The 20603-nt window shown below is 41.5% G+C and overlaps 1 protein-coding gene across 5 annotated transcripts; it reads left to right on the forward strand.

Moving 5' to 3' along the window:
- The first annotated feature begins 360 nt into the window (after nucleotides 1-360).
- On the forward strand, nucleotides 361-19244 carry BEND3 (BEN domain containing 3). 5 transcript variants are annotated; one of them, XM_026792191.2, is made up of 4 exons: nucleotides 361-505; nucleotides 9968-10012; nucleotides 10458-10678; nucleotides 15601-19244. In XM_026792191.2, the coding sequence occupies exons 2-4, from the start codon at nucleotides 9979-9981 to the stop codon at nucleotides 17860-17862; spliced, it is 2517 nt and encodes an 838-aa protein (XP_026647992.2). In that variant the 5' UTR covers nucleotides 361-505; nucleotides 9968-9978; the 3' UTR covers nucleotides 17863-19244. The 5 variants fall into 5 exon arrangements, with proteins under 5 accessions (XP_026647992.2, XP_005485136.2, XP_074394105.1 ...); XM_005485079.4 differs by lacking the exon at nucleotides 361-505 and adding an exon at nucleotides 1129-1270; XM_074538004.1 differs by lacking the exon at nucleotides 361-505 and adding an exon at nucleotides 2755-2779.
- The last annotated feature ends 1359 nt before the right edge of the window (nucleotides 19245-20603 follow it).

A 20603-nucleotide genomic window follows, 5' to 3' on the forward strand; every position in this document is an offset into this window, starting at 1 on the left:
CTTGTGTTTAACCAGCGTGGGAAAAAGCGGGGATCTGAATTAAACCAACTTATTTCAATAACTTTTTTTAAAAAGTACAGGCTTAAGCCTAACGCGGCACCAAACACCGGCGTTTCCTACTTGGCGCTATGCACAGAAGCCCGCGTTAAGGTCACATAAAGGCGGGCGGGCAGCGCTCCCACGGGCACTGCCAGCTCGGGGCAGCGCCGGGGGCCGGAGCCTGCCGGGCCGGGCAGAGGCGGCGTGCGGGTGTCACAGCCCCGTGTGTGCGAGGAGCTCTCGGCGCGTCCCCCAGCTCCGCCCGCAGGGCTGCCCCGGGCTGACCCGCGGGCACGCCGCCGTGGGGACGGATTTACGGGATCGGTGCGGCCGCGGCCGGGGTCTCGGGAGCAGCCGGGCGATCTCTCCGGCGGCGCGGCCGGAGCCCGGCTCTGCCTGGGGATGACCCGGATCCCCCCGCTTTTGTCGCAGCCTGGCGGTGGCGGCGGCGGGACGCGAGTGGCGGGTGGGTGTTGGGAAAGCGCGCGGGGGGATGCGGGACCGTGTGCCCGCGCGCGGCCACGTGCTCGCCGCCACCTGCCGTGGGCACGCGGCCCCCGCCGCCGCCTCCCCCGCGCGCGCACGTGCGCGGCCCGCCGCCTGACTCTCCACGCGAGACCGCGCGGAGCGGCCCGGCCGCGCAAAGACCGGGGAGGGCGGCGGGGAGCGCATTTTCCGCGCGGCCGCGGCCGCCGGCAGAGAGCGCGCCCCGTCCCCGCCGGTCCCGGCCCCGTCACGCGGGGCCGTGTCCCTGAGCGGCGGCGGCCCCACGTGCGGGCGCGGGGTCCCGGGCAGGGCGTGTCGCGGGGCGGGCGCGTGGCACTCCCGGCGGCGGGGCCTCTGCCCGCGCGGCACCGAGTGGGCGGCGGGGCGGGCGCGGCGCGGGGGCGCGCGGGGTCTCCAGTGGGAACCGCGCGCGTTCCCAGTGGCAGCGCCGGGGAGGGCGGGGGGTGGGGAGCCAGGGGACGGGGGAGGAGCGGGCCGCTCTCCCCCCCCACCCCCGCTCCCTCCCTCCCCTGCCCCTGCCCCGGGGCGGCGGGTGGCGCTGGCCGCGGCGGGTCGGGGCTCGGTGTCCTTGTGCGGAAATGACACACGGTCCCGTCACGTCACGCGAGAGCGCAGCGCGCGGACCCTCGCACACAAAGAGCGGGGGGGAAGCGCGGGCTCCAGCGGCGGCCGCTCCAGCCGCCCCCGCCGCCCCGGGGCTCCCGTGGCCCCGCGCGGAGCAGAGGTAAGTCTCGCCGCCGCCGCTGGTGGGGACGGGCGCCGTTCCACGCACCCCACGGCGAGCGGGGAGCGCCGCCCCGGCGGGTGGGGGAAGAACGGGGAGGGGGGGGCCGAGCGGGGGAGGCGCGGGGCCGGCCCCTCCCCCGGCCGCCCGCGGGCCGGGGCCGCGCTGCCGGGGCCGCGCGGGCGGGGGTCTCTTTGTTCGCCGCTCCGAGCGGCGCTGCGGCGGCGCGAGTCGCGCGCGCCCGGCCCGGGTGCCTCCATCCGCGGGGCTGGGGGAGGGGGACAATGGGGAGCCGGTGGGGAGGGGTGGGGGGGCAGCGGAACGGTCACGCCGCCGTCACCTCCAGCCTCACCTTAACCCCTTCCCCCTCCTCCCCCGCGCGCCGGCCACATAGATCCGCCCGGGCAGGGTTCGGACCGGAAGCACCAACCGCCGCCTCCGCCTCGGGCTCGTGGGTCTGACCGCGGAAGCGGCCGCGGCCGCGCCGCGTGCGGTGCGCGCGGGCGTCCCCCGCCGCAGCGCCCGCCCCCGGGCGGGGCCTCGCGCCGCCGCCGCCGCGCGCGCCGCTCCCACGTGGCGGCCGCTCCGCCGGCCCTCGGTAGGCGCGGGGGGAGCCCCGGCCCCGCCACGGGCCCGCTCTGGCACCGCCCCGGGGCTCCGCGGGGCCACGCGTGCCCCGGGAGCCAGCGCCGGGGTCAGGGTCCCGCCTGTCCTATCATACACGGCGGGAGGAGCGGCCGCCGGGTGGTTGCGCTAGAATTCGTGTTGGTCCTCGCTGGGTCGCGCTCTGAGGGGCCCGGTGAAGGGCACGGCGGGGGAACGGGCCGCCCCTGGCCCGACCGCCTCCCGCCAGGTCTCCCGCGGCTTCCCCTGCCCCGATCACCGCCCGCTTCCCCTGCACTGATGGCCCGCTGCCTCTACCCTACTTTTCCCTGCGATGTGTCCACACAGCCCTTTGTAAATAGAAGGGAACAAACTCTGAACCAGCAGAATGCGAGCCGGCCGCAGGCCAGCAGCCATGTGACGGCTCCCACATAGCGTTGACGCAGTCCCAGAGTTTTTTTGGGTTGAAGTGTGAGTAGGGTTTGCGCTGCCACCCATAAACACAGAGTATGCCTGACCCATGGGGCAGAGACATCTAGGCAGGGAAAGGGAAACCTTTTCCCTGTTTCCAAACTTTAATGATTTACATCTCGTAAAACAAATAATTACTTACCCATGGATGTTCATACATCTTATCTCCTGCTAAATCAAACTCATTATTGGACCAACTGAGATTTTATCTTTGCGCTAAGTATTTTCATAGGTTAGGTAAGTTCAGTAGATAAAAATAAACGGAAGGTGAATGAAGTTTGGAGGAGAATTTAAACTGCACAAAGTTCAGATGGAACAGTATTTTAAAATAAAAGCAGAGTGAGAGGGGAGAGAGGAAAACAAAATGTTTTAATAGTGGAAAACACGTGGTTGAAGAAAAGACAAATTCATACATTGCTGCTGGAAATAAACCAGGTTAGTGTTTTGCTGACCCCTGCAAGATTAAATTGCTGTTTGGTAAAAGTACAGAGGACAGATTGAGAAAACTTCAGTTTTAGGCAAATTGTGAGAAAACTGAGCAGAGTGGTTTTGATTTGTTGGGTTGTTTTTTGGTTTTTTGGATTTTTTGTTTGGTTGGTTTTTTAGGCGTTTTTGTTAATTTTTTATTTTTTTAATCTGCATATTTAATTAAAATGAAATATGAAAGACCCAAATTAAGTGCATGCCCTTTTAGTCCTACTGAAAAAGCACCCTTGTTGCAGGCTGGCTTCAGTGGAGATTTGAGGCTTCATGTCCTGCTCCACAGGGCAGCAAAGGAGGTTTTCAGAATATGAAAATATAAGGATTTTTATTCTCCATTAGAGAAGTGCTTCCAACGACATCTGCTGGTTCCTTAAAATCTTTGTAGTTTTAGAACTTACTATTCATGTAGTCAAAATGCTTGTAATGTTGGAATACTGTTTTCTACAGTACTTAGTTTTACAAGGGTCAGTACTGGATATCAAGAACAAATTTTATTGAGAAACGAGGCTGCAGCACCCTATTACCTCAAAATGAATAGAACAGAAAGCATTTGCTTTTAGTGTTTCATATGCTGTCTACTTGCATTTTTCTCTTTGCTCAGTTAAATGAGGCAACATTCAGATCTCAGTTTCTTTAAGATGGGTGGTCAGTTTCAAATAACTATCTTGGTTTTTGTTTGGTAGTGTTTTTTATTAAGGTGATTTCAGGTATTGGACTTCTTTGACCCTCTGCTTCTTCAAAATGTATAAGGCCTTGTCAAAATTGTGTAAAATTTGTTGTCAAATCATAGACCCAAATCACTGGCCCATAGACCTGAACAAAAGGCAAACATTGCCTTTAAGAAATACATTTTCCAGCTCTGTCTTGGAGTGGTATTTATGTCTAATTTAGTTGAATTGAATTTGAGTTGCATTGTCTTTTACAAATCGGAGGAATAAAATCTACCCTGAGGATAATTGCAATATTGAAATTATTGAACCCAGTGCTGCAGCTAGGAAATAAAAGATGCAGATTACTTGGCACCCAAAGCAGAATGCAGAACTCGCAGTTCTCTAGGTTTGCTTCTCAGCCCAGCAGGAGAGCTTTCCAAGAGACAGCCTGGAGAGCAGCATGCACCCTGAATAGGAGGCAGCTCCTGGGCAGCCTGAGCAGAGGGCACAAGCCTCCAGTCCTTTTTGAATCTGGGACTGTAGGGCTAGGTTGAGAATTGTTATTTTCTTTCATTATTTCCAGCTGTTCTATAGGAATCAGTCTTCTAAGTCATCAGGAGGGACAGAGTTCCACACCATTGCCAGGCACTTGGAGCAGCCCTCTGCTCACCTGCTGTGTGGAATGGCACTGCTTCCACCTACCCACAGCAGCTTTCAAGGCTCTGGAGTTCCCATGCGAAGCTTTGGTTGCTTTCTGTGCTTCACCCAGTGCATGATAGGAAATGTAGGCAGAGAGTCTAGACAGGGAGCAGGACAGACACTTGAGTGTTTGCCCAGATTAATTGATTATCATTGTCAATTGCTGACAATGAATATATGTACAGTGCTTTTGATTGGCTCTGGGTAAATCATACTCTAGTTACATAGTGTAATACCATTGCAATTCAATGATAAAGCCTTTTTACATGATGATATGTGTAAGAGGAGGTGCTAATTTTGGCTGTTAAACAGCCAAAGTTGAAAGTACATGTCTTATAAAATTTAGCTAGTGTCATCTCCTTAAAAGATCAGCTTTTATTTTTTTGTGTTCCTCATTTATTTAACTTTATTAGGATACCTATGCTGTAAGAGGGATGTTGTATCTTTCACTGCATGCTGAAAGCTAAGGACACAGAGCGGTTTATTCTGCATATGTTATCAAACACATATTTAATGTTACTAACAAACATGTATGTCTTAACATTTGCCCAAAATGTAGAACAGTTGACATTTTCAGAAGCAATGCTCAAGGACACTTTTCATTATGAGCTGAGTTTTATATATGAAGCAATGTACCACCATGAGGCTTTAAAGGGAATAAACTTAAAACACAATGTCTCAATCCCTGTGTTTTTAATAGCATTCTTGTAGCCAGTAATGAAGAACTAGGAACATTCCTGCCAACCTGCATGAAGAAGCTAAAATACTTAGTGGGACAATGTGCATCCAAGAAGCAATTTCTACATTTTTACTATGCATTAGTGAATTGAACAATACAATGTTATGTAAGGAGTTAAATTCTAAACAGCAAGCTTCTATAAAACTGATAATCATCATTATTGTTATTATTTAGTGTCTTGTTTAAGGTAGTGATTAATTTTCATTTCTTATTAGCATTAACAAGTGTGATGAAATCCAAGTTGCTTTCCACATGCAGCATGTGTACAGTTTTATAGTTTCCTGTGTGGTTTTCACACTATTTTTTTTCATTTGTCAGAACTTAGTACATTAGATATGGGAATTCAAAGAGTACAGAGTTACTTTAGTTACAAACAGCAGGACAGCAGTATTTTTTTCTGGTGGAATTTTTTTGTTCAATTTTTAAGTCAGGATGTGAAAATTATCAGTCAGGCTTTCTTTAAGAATGATTGCAAAGGCAAAGAAATACCTTCACTTACATGATGAGCAGGATCTTTTCTCCCTGTATTGTGCTTTTGTAATGGTCAAAATCATAAGAGGGGATCAGGAAAGCATCCTTCAGGGCAAACACATGAGTAATTGTTAGGTGGTAAACAGGAGGAGGAGAATGCACATTATGAGAAGATATAACTTAACAAACTAAACAAAACATTCAGTTTTGTTTTGTGTATCAATAACTAGATACACCTTATGCGACTTTGACGTAGCAATATGCGTTATACTAGATGATATGAGAATGAAATACATTCCGAGTATGAGTTGCAATTTCTTCCCTTACTCATAAGATCTGTTGTACCCCAGTGCTTTAAGTCTTTAAAGCTTCAGTGCATATTTTGGGTAGATGCATTTTTGGTAGGTGGTTCACATGTTCTGTTCTACGTGCAAAAGCAGCATCAGGGTGGTCGGTAACACTAAATGCACAGAGAAACATTCCAAACCCTTGTTTTTAAGGTGTTATTCCATGCTTTGGAACTCCCAGCACTGCCCTATGCTTTGAACTTCTCTGTTAACCATGGGTAATACCATTTCAATGTGGAATGTCATTACCAAAATGATACAACAGTGCAGTTAAGTGTCATGACCTGGTACATTTTTGGAATAGAGGCAGATGTCTAAGCAAGAGTAATCGAAGTGGGGAGTGTTAAGTCCCTTCATTGAACTGTCTTGTTCATTGCCTAGTCTGATGAGAAGGGAGAGCAGGATCTGTGGGAAGGGAATTTGTCCAGTAGTGACAGACAAGGTGTTCCAGGACTCCCCTTCGTTCCCTACTCCCTTGGATTTGGCTGTTGACATAGGTGTAGGTGTTTGGCTTGGAATCTTTCTTCCAGAGGGTTCACCAGAAAACAGGATGCAGTGCAGCATCTGTCTGTATCCCAGCGAGATAAAGCTGCCGAGGCTGGTTGCTCTGCCAGTCACAGTTGCAGGCGTGGGCTTCCAACTTCAGCACAGAGTGTTCACTCTTTCCTAGAACTTGCTAACAGCTGTCCTCTAGATAGCATTGAGCAATTATTAGGCTGAGGATGATAAGTATATTTATCTTCCGTTTTGAAAAAAATACATTTAAGATTGAAATATGTTTTGTATACTCAACCTGACGAGGAACAACTGTTGGATGTTTGCTTTACTGTATGTATTTCTCACTCAATTGCTTTTTGCAGTATTTTGCCCCAAGATATTTTAGACTTTTTTTTTCATTCCAGTTTTGCCTAATCTCACAGTCTGGGCTAGAATGCTACCTCGAAACAGACTTTGACAGTGCTACCTCTTTTAAAGAGGAAGTTATTATTAGTAAGAACTGATGCACAGCAAACAATATTTTAGCAAATATGAAACCTTTTCTCTTTAGTGGACTTGAAACAATCAACAAAATTGTTGTTAATCTTACATATACAGGCATGCATGCACAGACACACTCAGAAACAGATACAGGCTTTCTACCTTTCCATAAATACTAATTTCCTGTGGAAGCAATGATGCCATTGCTATGTTGGTGCCTCTTTGTTGGCTCACTAGTCACCTGTGGGTCCACTATGACCCAAATTTGAAGCGAGATGGTGGAATAAATAAGCTATCATTGAATAGCTGAACCAAGCCAGTGGCTTGCTGGTATGAGAAGAGATTTTAATTCCTCCTTTCCAGCCCAAACCTTGTGCATATTCCTGAGCTGGGCCCTTTGCTTCTGTATTACAAGGAAAGTGACCCAGGAAAAAAAGGTGTTGATTTCTGACAGTTTATCAAGATGGAAGGTTAAGGTGGGCACCCATGCTTGACCAAGGGAGCAGGTGGGGCTGCAAGACAGGAAATCAAAGGGACAATTGAATCCTGTCTCTTAACAGAAGCTGTTATATGTTTGATGTGCTTCATTTTCTCAATACCAGAGTTCTTACAGATCTCACAAAGAAGACAGGAAACTAGATAAGGAAAGAGATTATTACCAGGGCTCCCAAAAATGAAAAAAAAAATTGGAGTTAATGCTTTTTTTTTTGACACCTAAGATCTCAGGTATGGAACACAGTCTTCCCAGGCTTCATTGGTTCTGACACTGATTTTCACTATTCACTTTTAATTGTATTCTGGCAGTTTTCGGATTAAAAAACCTTAAAAGGTTTAAACCTGTATTTCAAATTTGTGAAACAATGTTTTAACTCAGTGTTATTTGACCTGAATTCAGGGTGGCTTTGGCCTTCCTAATGTTGTTTCCTTCAGAAAGTTAACTGTTGCTTTACGTTAATTTTCACTTTCTTTCCAGAGTTAAAGAGTGGTTTTTCAGGTACTCATTTATCTTTTCCTTTTAGTTTGATTTTTCCTCTGATAGGAATTCTTCTAAAGCGTTCTTCCCATTTTAACAATAGTAATAGCAGGAATTAGAAAGAAAATAAAATTCCTAAATATTCCTTCCTAAATATTTGTTTCATCCACTGCCACCTTTTAATCTTCTCTTCTGCCTTTCTGGTTAACATTTTTCACTGTTTTGCTCCAACAAAGCAGTCTAGGATTATATGAAAAATCATTTTGATCTCCATTTTAGAATGTTCTGTAGTGGTATTGATAGATTTGCTTACTGTCACCTCAGGCTCTTGCAAAAAGATTGTGTGTCACACTCCCTGAGCACTGAAATGTGTTGGTCTTGTACCACAGCCCTCAGAGCTATGCCTAATGCAGCATGGAAAAGTGCAAGGAAGATCCAGGCAGTAACTATCAATGCATGTGGGATATCAGGGCAAAATATGAACTGTTAGTACAATGGGATTTTCTTAAGGTCCAGGAGGGCTTTTTGATGGTGCTGTGTGAAGTAGACTGCTGCAGGATTTTTCATGAAGAGCTGTAGTGGCTTTGTCCAAATCTCTAAGTACTGTTGAGTTAATAAGACCGGGTATTAACCCATGTCAGGGCTTATCAGGTGGTTTAAAAGTTGGTGCAGGCCACTTAGCTTCACGCTGTTATGTTTAGAGAGTTTGCAGGAGTTTAAGTGACGTGATTGTGGTACTGTTAGGCTTGCATAATTGATATATGGATCAATTCATAAATCAATACAAGTCCTGAAATAGGGAGTTATGGTAGGTAAAAGGATGAGGTATCTGAGGGGTTTGTAGTAGCTCTACATCCAACTGGGAGAGGCTTATTTTTATACGTGATGATGAAGACAATCTCATTTTATCCCCTTGAGGATGCCCTTTACAAGGCTGTATACAGGGGCCATGTGGAAGATCAGCACATCAAAGAGTATCTTGGCTTCAAGGGTGGCCCAGTATAAGCTGATTTTATAAATCTGTGCATCTTTTGTTTGGGTGCCACCTATTGTAAATTGTACAAAATCTAATCCAGAATGGAACCTCATAGTTACCATTACAGCCATCAATGACCTACAAATTGAAATTCATATCTACACAGCATTCAAGTGTTTACAGAGTTTTTAAAAAGTGTTTTGAGATGTAAAAAAAAATAAAAATAAAAATTGATTCATCATTATTCAGGAGAGAGGTACAGACTATTTTTCCTTCCACAGTGGGTTCTCTGTCTTTCCCCATCTTTCTTATCAATTTCATTATAATTCCCACTCCTGGGCTATGTGTACACTTTTCATTGACTGGTTTTATTGACTTTCACTTGTAAAGCAATAATATTCTGGGCCAGATAAGCATAATGCTGTGTGTAGAGGAGCATGAGCAGAGCGTGACAGTTTGCCAGTCACCCGCTCTCCAGTTGAGAGTGTCAGTTTGCAGCTGCGTGCCCTGGAAGGGTCAGTGATATCTGACCAAGTTGTTTGCTTTGTAGATCTCCAGCGATTTAGAATATCTTTTAGGAACACGTACAGAGATTGATGTTTGGCCCCAAGTAACTTGCAAAATTAGTTTTCAAGTAAACAGAAATGCAGGTGAGTTTTTCACGTGAGAAGTAACACTAAAATCATGCTAGCATAATATATATATTTGCTTTTCCCTACAAGACCCACATTATTTAGAGGCTGACAGAGAAAAAGGACTTAGTGTAGATCTATGTGCATTATTCTGCTGGAGTTGATCCAATTTATGCCAAAAAATGAAAGATTTTTAAGTAAAAACATACTCTAGGATGTATGTTACTATTAATGATGAGTTTTCTTTCTGTGATGACTTTGTGTCAACCACAAGGACAATATGAACACATTTGACTGTAATAATAGCGATTTTGTGCAGGGGGAAGACTTTAATACAATTAACTTCCATTAATATATTGCCAAGACACTACAGAGAAGGTTTGAATGACTTTTACGTTTGTCTGTACCAGAAAAAGACATAGAGTTTAAAATAGTTCCCTACCTGCTGTGTGTTATCAACAATATGGTTTGCCTGTTGACGGGTCTGTAGATGGCTATGAAGGTTATTGAAAATAACTAGTTATTACAAACATACAGACTGGAAAGACTGGGAGTCATTTGTAGGCTGTTAACTCAATACTTCTAGATGAAAAGTAATTACAAGAGGAGATGTAGATATTCCCTGATTCTAGAAGATGCTGATAATTATTTTTGTGTTTTTGTTTTGTTCTTTAGTGAGATAGAAGATGAATTCAGCTGAAATCACTGATGATGATGAAGGTAAAATATTATACTTCTTATAATTTTTGATCAGGCAGAAATACTTGTTCATTTAAAGTATTTGCCACCTAATAGAGGACGTAGTTGAATCAACACAAATTACACGAATGTTTTTTTTAAAGTTATCTCAAGTAGGGCATTATCTTTGTTAGTTATTATTATTTCTGCTCTACATCCTTCCTCCCCTCCAAAAAATCTTCCTCCTGTAACATTATTTGTTTATACTTTAGATTCTTCTTTGGACAAGAAGATATCATTTATTGGAAAATGGAATGATTTGACTTTGAGGTGGCCCCAATATACACTTACCATAGAAGTAATAAATATAATTAAGTTCTTCAAAACACATTTTCGTAAAAAGAAACAAACCACAGACCATTATACTAAGGATGTCATGGTTTTCTGGAGAGGGTGCTTTATCTTTCTAAACATTCTCTTTTTTCAGTAAAAATTCCTAAAAAAAATGTGAAAGTAGAAACAGAAAATGAAGATGAAGCTCTGGACTGCTCAGTAACCTCCAGATCAGCTGAGAAACACTCACTGGATGGTGCGGTGACTTGCCTACAGGATTCCAGCAAACGGAAACAGAGCTCCCTTGGCTGTGATGGGTCAGGAGGCCAGCAGGATGCCTTACCCAGCGTGAAGAAGAGACGCTTTACACAAGAGGTGACTGCTCTACACATGACTGTGATTTTTGGTTCATATTTTCTAGGCTAAATTCTCTGCTGCTTTAAGTAGAATGCAAGTCTTTTAACTAAATTTGCATTGGTAATGAGTTTGTTGCAAATGTGGCTAATCTTAAGCCAGTTTGCACACGGCTGGGTATTCTCTAAATAACATGGAAATGGTCATATTTATGAAATACAGTTCATAGTTATAGATTAATTCACTTATGTGAATTATATTTTTGTTGTTCAGCAGATAACATAGGAAGGGGCAGTGACTTGGAGTAACTGGGCATGACTGATTACAGTCCCTCTCACAGTCCCTCAGCTTGATCCTGAGTGGTAGAATCAGGGCTGTGATTCTTTCTTCAGTGACAAAGATTTAATGTCAGTAAGACATTAAATAAAATGTGTAAAATAATACAGTATAAATTACTGTATTATTTGGAGGATAAAAATGCAGGGATGCAGAAGATTTCAGTTATAATCAGGAGTGGAATGTATTACAGCATCTGATGTGGCATCCCAGCTTGGGACAATCCAGATGTTTCTCTAGCCAGTGAAGGAGATGCCCAGTCTTTTCCATTATCCTGATCTTGTGTTTCACCTCTATAGCAATGGTGGATTTTAATTAATCTCTGCTGAAATTGAGCTAGCTTCTTTTTGTCCTTGTTCTTTTCAGTAGGGAGAGCAATGATCATCTGTTCCTAGAAAAATCTTCTGCATGTGGGAAAATTCATGTGATGTTGTCCACTCTCAGTCCTTCCTTTCCAAGATTAAAATTCTCTTTTTTTCAGCTCTTCTTCAGGAGTCACATTATATTTTTGTTGTTCCATTTCAGAGTCCAGAAAGACTAGTGTCCAGTGTTGGATAGTAACATCTCTCCTGCCACCCTCTAGAGCAGTATAATGACCTCCTGTTTTTCACACTCAGCACTTTATTAAAATAACCTAGATTCAAATTCATCCTCTTTTGAATAACTTCAGGCCCTGGGTTATATTTAGTTTGTGACCTATCCTAATGCACGTATCCTTTTCTGCTCTTCTGCTACCTAGCCAGTTATTCCATGTTGTATTTGCACATTTCATGTCTTCTTTATAGCCATAGTTCTCTGTGATTCTTTTTCTTGACTATCATCTCTCTGACTTCTTACGGCTGTTTTTTCCCCCTGAATGCCTGTGGTAGGTAGGTTTTAATCTTATTTCACGGTTTCTTTCTTATCCTTTCTCTTTTTCTTTTTACAATTGTTTTCCTTACATTCAAATTCTTAAAAGAGCTTTATAATGGTCTCTGAACTGTGCTTGCTTTGCATTTTCCTGTTTGCCATTAATAAATTTTAAAGTTTTATTTGAAATTAATTATAACTTTGGATTTATAATATCAGAAGTTGACCCAGTAATAACAATGAAAATTCATTCTTGGCTGACCCCAACGAATCAGCATGTTTAGTTAAATCACCAACCAGAAATAGTCCTCAGTCTTAACAGGATTTTTTAAGTTAATTACTTCTCTAGTACCAATATTTTGTTTTAATTGATGGCTTTATTAACTATTTCTATTTAAACAGTGGAAAAATCTTAATTATTCTGAAGAATGCTGTGCTTGTATATTTTTACTGCACGTCATATAGGCATCTATCTATGATATAAACAGAGCTGTACTTTTGGGCTGGTAATTATATTACTAAATTACTTTTTATCTGAAGACTTCACTCTTTTTTTTAAATTTTGAATGCCACTTCATAATCATGAATTAATTTTCCCTGAATTTCTTTTTAAAAAACAATATGTAGAAGATTGTAGATTTTAAAAAGTTATGTGCAGGAAGGACTTTCCATATTTTTATGTGCCTGAAAGTATATGTTTCTTGCTTATGTATTTATTTATTCTTTACTTCTGTGCTTGAATATTATGCACTGTATTCTTAGAGATATTTAGACTTTGTTTATTAAGCATAACAAAGGTCATAAATGGACTTGAGGATTAAGCAGAACAATAACTAAGCAACTTTTAAAACTTGGCTTAGGATTCCAAGAGAGTATATGAGAGACTATTCCACAATTTCTTGTATTGGTCGATGTTTTGCAAAATACTGTACTTTGCAAATGTTCATAAAATGTTTAGAACATAAAAACTTGCTATGCAACTTTAGTATAAAAAGCAGCAGTATCTTACATGCATTGAGTCTCATAGAACAATATCTTTGCTTCTTTTTTGATAGTACTTTAGAACTGAATTTAAATGGGTGCAGTATTATCTGAAATTCATGGATGTTTAAAAATCAGTGTTACAGAAAACTGATTAGTTAAATTGTACACTTTGCAAAAGCCATGTATTTATGGTGTTGATAGTGCTGTTCCCAGATGGAAATCATAGACAGGATAATTAAAAGCAAAAGAAAAGAAAATGAAAATGCATCTTGACTAAAATATCCTTAAATATTTTTAAGGCCCAAATGTTTTGTCATCTGCTAGGAGAACACTGGCTATATGTTTCTGAAATGCAAATATTCTGAAATGCAAATCCATCCCGCAGCCAGATCCAGGCACTGGGAGCTGCATTAGTGAAGGAAGAAGTTCAGCTGCTATTGTAGTGAAGATCTGCTGTAGTTCTTAGCATGAGATCCAGAGGACCATGTCCAAAACTGAGACTGCAAACTTTAATGATCTTACTGTCAAAATAATGAATTAATGTTCTTTAATACACATTCTAATATTGATTTGGCCTGACTGTGTGAGGTGCGCATCAATAGAAGTTACCCTTATATTGCCACGTTTTATTATTAATTAATTCGGGAAAATAAACAGCAGGAGGTCAAATGAGAACTGACAGATACCTGGTGGCCCGTGGCAAGCTATTTAGCAGCAAGGTATTTTAGTAGTAGAAGAGGAATTGAAATAGGCATATGCTGTTTCTGAAGGAATATTTGGTATATTCTCAGTTAACAGGAGTGTTAATGAAAGAGCAACTTAGGTGGTAGGTCTCACTGGTTGTGTAAGAAAAGTTTTGTTTTGTTCTTTAGATGTAGAATAGTAAAAAGCTTTGTAATTCAGTTTGTGTGCCTCACTGGGGAGCAGTATTGTGCACACGGTCAGTGAGATTTTCATGGCCTGCTTTTAGGTGATGTCTATGCAGGGCTCTGTTACCACCTGGAACTTCCTCTGTTTCTTCACTGACAAGTACAGGTGGGGTATGACATCTTCAGTCCCAGCTTAGGAGCCTGCAGTTTGGTGGGGGCAGCGTGGATTTCAGTTTGCTCACAGTTCAGTCGCTGTTCTGGCTTTGTTATGAGTGGGACTGGAGTGGGACAGTCTTCTAACTGGGACCTGGAAACCAGGTGTCCTAGGCACCATGAGTGCCAGGGATTCTGCAAACTGAAATGCATCTCCTTGGCATTACATTTTCATTTGACCATCTCTTCACACAGCTTTGGATGTGCAAACACAAGGTTTTGTATGTAGGGTAATGTGATGTGAGTGAGAGCAGTACTTGGAAACAGCTTCAGTTTAAATGAATGCTGGTTTCTAAACTTGGAGTGGAAACCAGCTTGTTCTTTCTGAGTCTCCTTTGAGTATACATTGCATTAGAAATTAAAAAATAATTAGATTCAATTTGTCACTGCAGTAAGCAGATGCCAAGTATGAGTACACATAGGGACCACATTGATTTCATGACTTACAGTTCTGTTTCTTAAGAAAGAAACCTTAATTCAAGCTCCTCATTGTAGGACATAATGGGGCCTTCACTAGAATTTCAAATTTCTTGTGGCTCTCAGCTCAGATCTGAAGTCTGTGTTTCATTTGTTTTAATACTTGAATGCAAATTCTGTAGTGTTTTATCTAATTCATGTTCTATAGAACAAGCCAAGAAAATTGTTTCAGTATAGAAACATCTGCAAATCTCGGAGTGTTTTCTCATGTTTGAATTCTTTATGTTGGATTTTGATTCTGTTGTATCTGCTTAACTTTTAAGAATTATTTGCAATATCCATGTGTTTGTGAAAAAAACCCCAAATCAAGCCCTGCATATCTGCTGTGAGATTATGAAAATGCTTGGTTCCAATTTCAAGCAATGAGGAATAAGTACAAATAATTGGAACATTAAGTCCTCAAGAATTCATTACTAGTTTTATGTAATTTATAAATTATATAAATTTCTATAGTTTAAATAATTTAGAAAGTTAGAAATCCATGAGTCTAAACTTCTTTATCTTTCAGAAATAAAGAAATCTTCTGTTAGGCTTCCTTTAAAAAAATATATTGTACCAAGGTACTTTCCACTTTTTTATTATTTAAATAGAATACCTTTTAAAAATTAATAAATTTCTAGGACTTGTTTAGTACTTCTGCACCATTATAAAGAATTTTTTTAAAACATATATAAACCTTTCACATCAGAAAAAAGGGAATAAGCATATTTTTTGTGGTTTGTAGCCCTTGTGACATTTTCAAAAGCTAACCTAAAGAGAGTGCTGGAATGTTAAATGCAGTTGTTGGAGGCAATGGCAAGGTCACAGGACTAGGAGTCAGAAAATCTAGATGCTATTCTTGGCTCTGTTGCTGACTTGTTGCCACCCAAATTCTTGACAGCCCAAGATCCTCATATCCAAGGTGAAGCCTAATGATACTTAATTTGGGGGAGTAATTAGAGCTCTGTGGGTAGAGAGTACTAAGAATTATTATTGCATTTCTATTCCATGGGGAAAACTATGAGCCAAAAAAAGGAAAACAAAAGGAAACCTAAATAATTCTTTACTGTGTTTTTATTTTTCCCAGTGAAATTATTAATTTTTATTGTTTAACACAAGTCCCCTGGAGAAAATTTGACTTTGCATATTTATGTAACAATGCCTGCTTAAAGAGCACATATTTATAGTTAATATTTTTAAGGGAGTGTTACTAATACAATATTTGTTCATTTGAAGGGCTCCCTTTCAAACATGAGGAACAGAGACGCTGGCTCACCCACAAATGCAGAGCAGCCAGGCAAAAACAAGAATTCTAATGTAGCATGGCTCTGTGAAGAAGAATCTTTCAGTGACATAATCACTCCATCTTATAAGAAACCTCTCTATGGCATCTCACACAAAATCACAGAGAAGAAGAACCCACCAGGAGCAGAGCAGTTTGCTTCTTACGAGTTGTTTGAAAAAATCAACCCCAGCAGTCCCTCACAAATTCGGACTTTGAACGATCAACGCAAAAGAGACTCAGCCATTGCAGTAGCGGCAGCATCAGCAGATTCAGAACCAAATATATATTCTTTGATACAGAAAATGTTTTACACGCTGAACACCCTCAACACCAATATGACTCAGCTTCACAGTAAAGTTGACCTGTTGTCTCTGGAGGTTAGCAGAATTAAAAAGCAAGTCAGTCCAGCAGAGTCTGTTGCTGACTTCAAGCCTCCCCCGGAGTACCAGCTGACTTCTACGGAACTCAAACAAATCATGGATCAAAGCACATCGGGCGGAGACCTGGCTTGCCGGTTGCTGGTGCAGCTCTTCCCAGAGCTCTTCAGTGACGATGAGTTTGGCAGGAGCTGCAGTGCATGTGGCTTTCTCAACAAAAGGAAACTTGAATCTCTTCATCTGCAGCTTATTCGTAACTATGTGGAAGTTTGTTATCCTTCTGTGAAGAATACAGCTGTGTGGCAGTTGGAATGTTTGCCTCAAGTCAATGATTTTTTCAATAGATTTTGGGCTCAAAGGGAAATGGAAAACAGTCAGCAGAATGTGCAATCATCCAGTTTTTATGAGACTGAGCAGGTCGAATCCTCTCATTTTATGGAGGATAAAGAGCAGGAAGAAGCTTTGTCCTTGGACAGGAGTAATGTCATTGCCTCAGATTACATGCTGGATGCTCAGGATCTCAATGAATTTTTAGATGAAGCTTCTTCACCAGGAGAGTTTTCTGTTTTTTTGTTACACAGACTGTTTCCAGAACTCTTTGACCACAGAAAATTAGCTGAAAGGTACAGCTGCTTTGGAGACTCTGGAAAACAACTGCTGGATCCTCATCGGCTTCAAATAATCCGTAAGTACACTGAAATTTACTTTCCGGACGTGCAAGAAGAGGAAGCCTGGTTGCAGCAGTGTGTTCAGCGAATAAATGATGAGCTTGAAAGTACGTATATGGATGGAAGTGAATGTGACCAGATGAGAGATGACTGTTACGATTCTTCTAGTTTACCAGATGATGTATCAATCATAAAAGTGGAAGACAGTTTTGAATATGAAAAGCCTGGCAGACGGTCCAAAAAAATTTGGCTTGTACCCATAGATTTTGACAAACTTGACTTTCCCCCTCCTGATTTTGATGTCCCTGTCCCAGATTACCTGTTGAACAAGGAACAGATTAAAAGCATATATGAAAGCAGTCTTTCCATAGGCAACTTTGCTTCCCGATTGCTTGTTCTCTTATTTCCTGAACTATTTACTCATGAAAACTTACGGAAGCAATACAACTGTAGCGGATCTTTAGGCAAGAAACAGCTTGACCCCACTAGAATTAAATTAATTCGACATTATGTGCAGATACTGTACCCCAGAGCGAAGAATGACAGAGTGTGGACATTAGAGTTTGTTGGGAAGCTTGACGAGAGGTGTCGACGAAGAGACACGGAGCAAAGGCGCTCATACCAACAGCAACGGAAAATCCACGTGCCAGGGCCTGACAGGAGGGAATTTCTCACCTATGCAATAAACCCTGAGAGATTTCGGGAAGAATTTGAAGGGCCGCCACTGCCACCGGAAAGAAGCAGCAAGGATTTTTGCAAGATACCACTTGATGAACTTGTTGTTCCTAATCCAGACTTCCCTGTGCCTTCTCTGTATTTGCTGTCTGACAAGGAGATAAGAGAGATAGTGCAGCAGAGCCTGTCGGTCGGCAACTTTGCTGCCAGGCTTCTTGTAAGACTCTTCCCTGAACTCTTTACTCCGGAGAATCTGAGACTGCAGTACAACCATTCAGGTGCTTGTAATAAAAAACAGCTTGATCCCATCAGACTGAGACTGATCCGTCATTACGTGGAGGCAGTTTATCCTGTGGAGAAAATGGAAGAGGTGTGGCATTATGAATGTATACCGAGCATCGATGAAAGGTGCCGGCGTCCTAACAGAAAAAAGTGTGATATACTGAAAAAAGCTAAGAAAGCAAAAAAAGTGACAGGCTCTTTAAACTGCTAAGACTTTGACCACTAAATTATTGTCAAGAGTATGCTTTGGTTTAGACTGAAGGGCCTGTTGGGAGCTGAGGGTTCTCAGCACCTGGGACAGTCAGGCACTAAATTTGTTGCGTTTCAGTGTGTGTGTTGCATTTCTGTTGGCACCGCAGCAGTGGGAAGTGGCTGACTACATTTGTACATGGGTAAAGACCATCAGTGACAGCTATCAATGACTCGCTAAGAGCGTGATATTCACTGGTGCAAATACATGTATTGAAACTATTGCTCCACTCCCCATTTCTGCATCTTCCTTTTCTATCACTTTCTGATAATAAAAATTTGTTTTTATGGTTGTGCTCTTCAAGAGCAGTTTTACATTATACCATTATAAACAGTATTTTTAATTAATTCAGATTTTCAAATGTGTAGACTAATTTAAATTTGAATGTGCCATTTTCATTGGAAATCATTGGAATATTAGAATTTGCTTTTACAGTAACTTCAGCTTCACACTTGTTTTATTCTTCATGATATTGAGGTACTGAAAGTTATAATACTGTGTCAAAGAGTGGGTCAGAATGGTGTCATTTGCATTTTTGACTGTTACATTGGTTTTATTTCTAAAATCAAGAATTTCTGTTGAAGAATTGAGACATGAGCATAGACACCGTGGGAATGGGTTTTTTTTTTTTGCACTGACACCACAATGCGTGTGCTGTCAATGCAAAAAATAATAACTCACTCACCCCCGTGAGTTCTGTTATTGTTTTGTCCAGTGTAACTGCTGGAGTGTCTGAGGATTGCTTGTCTTGGGTAAAGCCACCAAAACAGATCCAAGCCTATACCCATGGAATATCTTCCCATCATCTGCTTGCCACCCTGTTTGTAATAGCAAAAAAATAGCAGAAGCAACAGCAACATCAAAAAGACCTGAAACAAAGACTAAAAAAAATTTTAGACCTTAGTTTCTATCAAAATCATGATTCCAAAGGTTTCCAGTGTTGATATTGAATTGCATATATAAAAAGTATGTGCAAAGATTGGTTTTGTGGTGAAATCCAGTGTTTCAGGGTCCCAGCATATGAGCTGTGGCAATGTAACTTACTCTTTCCATGAGTGCAACAGCATCTGAATATTTGGGTGTAGGGATACGGAACTCCCTCACTTTGCCAAATTGTTTTAGTGTAATTAGTAGCTATTTGGAGACATAACTGTGTATGTATAACTTAGGTTCATATGGTCAAGTTTGCATCATTAATATCCTCAAATGTAGCAAAGATCATCCAGAACCCAACATGAATTTGCTGTATGACTTGTCACTGGAGAGTGCTGCTTTAAAACTAGTTTTCTCTTTAAAAAAAAAAAAAAACAAACTGATAGAAATGGTGAGAGAGAGTCAGTAAAGACAGTGGTTGCCTACAGAGCATCACTGGAACACCTTGGAGCAATTGTTGATGTTCTCTGTGGTCCTTTTCTGTTGTTTACTTAGATGGGTCATAGCAAATTTTAAGTCAGTTCCAATGTAATTTTCTATTTTAGCATTTTTAAGGAAGTACAAAATATTTGATATTTTTACTTCAGATTTTTAGAATATATTGTTCGTAGACTCATATTGATCCCTTTGAAAGGAAAACAAAATGGTTTTTCCTGATGGCAAGAACTAGTAAACGTATTGTGTTAAACTGGGAGTAAATCATAGTTAGTAGCATTTGCTCATTTTGCCCATATGCTAGAAACATTCTCAGAGAATGTATGAAAAAAAGTCATGAATGTACTTAACGACACATTGATACTGTTTATATCCATTTAAATGTTTCCTGTTGGTTTAATTAATAGCAGACCATACTCAAAATGGATATCAGAGCAAATACGGCTATAATAAATTGAAATCATTTTACCAAAGATAAAGAACTGATACCACAGTGTCTGCATGTGTTCATTTTAGTGCATAAATTTGTAAAATTGAATGTATCAGAAACCAAGATTCTCTTGTCATTGTATGCTACCTAGAAACTCTGTGAATTTTTTTTACATGCACTTTTATAGGATATATAAAATAACAGAAGATCTTAACAGCTGTTTAATTTGTAGTTGCAAATGGCTGGCCAAAAGGTAAGAAATACAATTTTATTTTCTTATTCTAATGTTATATGTTTCACCACTTAGTGATGTCAAAGCTCCCAGAAGAATTCGATATATATTGAACTTTTTTACAAGGAATAGATGTTCCTAGCTAGCATGCAAGTTTGAGACATACTGGCTTTTACTGTAGTCGTTAATATTAAGTCATAAAATCAGTCAATTGATATTATCTGAAAAGCAGTGAAAAAAAGAATTTGACAACTTTGATCATAAAAATGATAATTTTTGAAACTGGGTGTAAAAATATTTTTGTTGTGTTTTTTTTCTCTTTTTATTGCTGTGTACATTCCTTTTGTCCAGCTCTTCACAACCCTTTCATGATTTGCTTGATTGTATGATTTATAACTGATGTCAAGAAAATACAGATATATAAATAGTGGCATAGTTCACTAACACAAGCCCTTGCAGTGCATCTGAAGTACAGCCACTTCATCCAGTTGGTCAGTCTTGTAAATATATTAAAGGTATATTATTTTCATACAAGAGGAATGTTGTCTGGTGATTGTTCAGGTACAAGCAGGATTATTTTCCTATAAAGTCTCTTACTAAGGTCTGAGATAACCTTAGGTAGTTGGACAAATACATAAAGGAAAACACCCCAGTTTGCTGCAGCCATTTAAA

This window comes from Zonotrichia albicollis, chromosome 3 (genome assembly GCF_047830755.1).
Source record: "Zonotrichia albicollis isolate bZonAlb1 chromosome 3, bZonAlb1.hap1, whole genome shotgun sequence".
Taxonomy (NCBI): domain Eukaryota; kingdom Metazoa; phylum Chordata; class Aves; order Passeriformes; family Passerellidae; genus Zonotrichia; species Zonotrichia albicollis.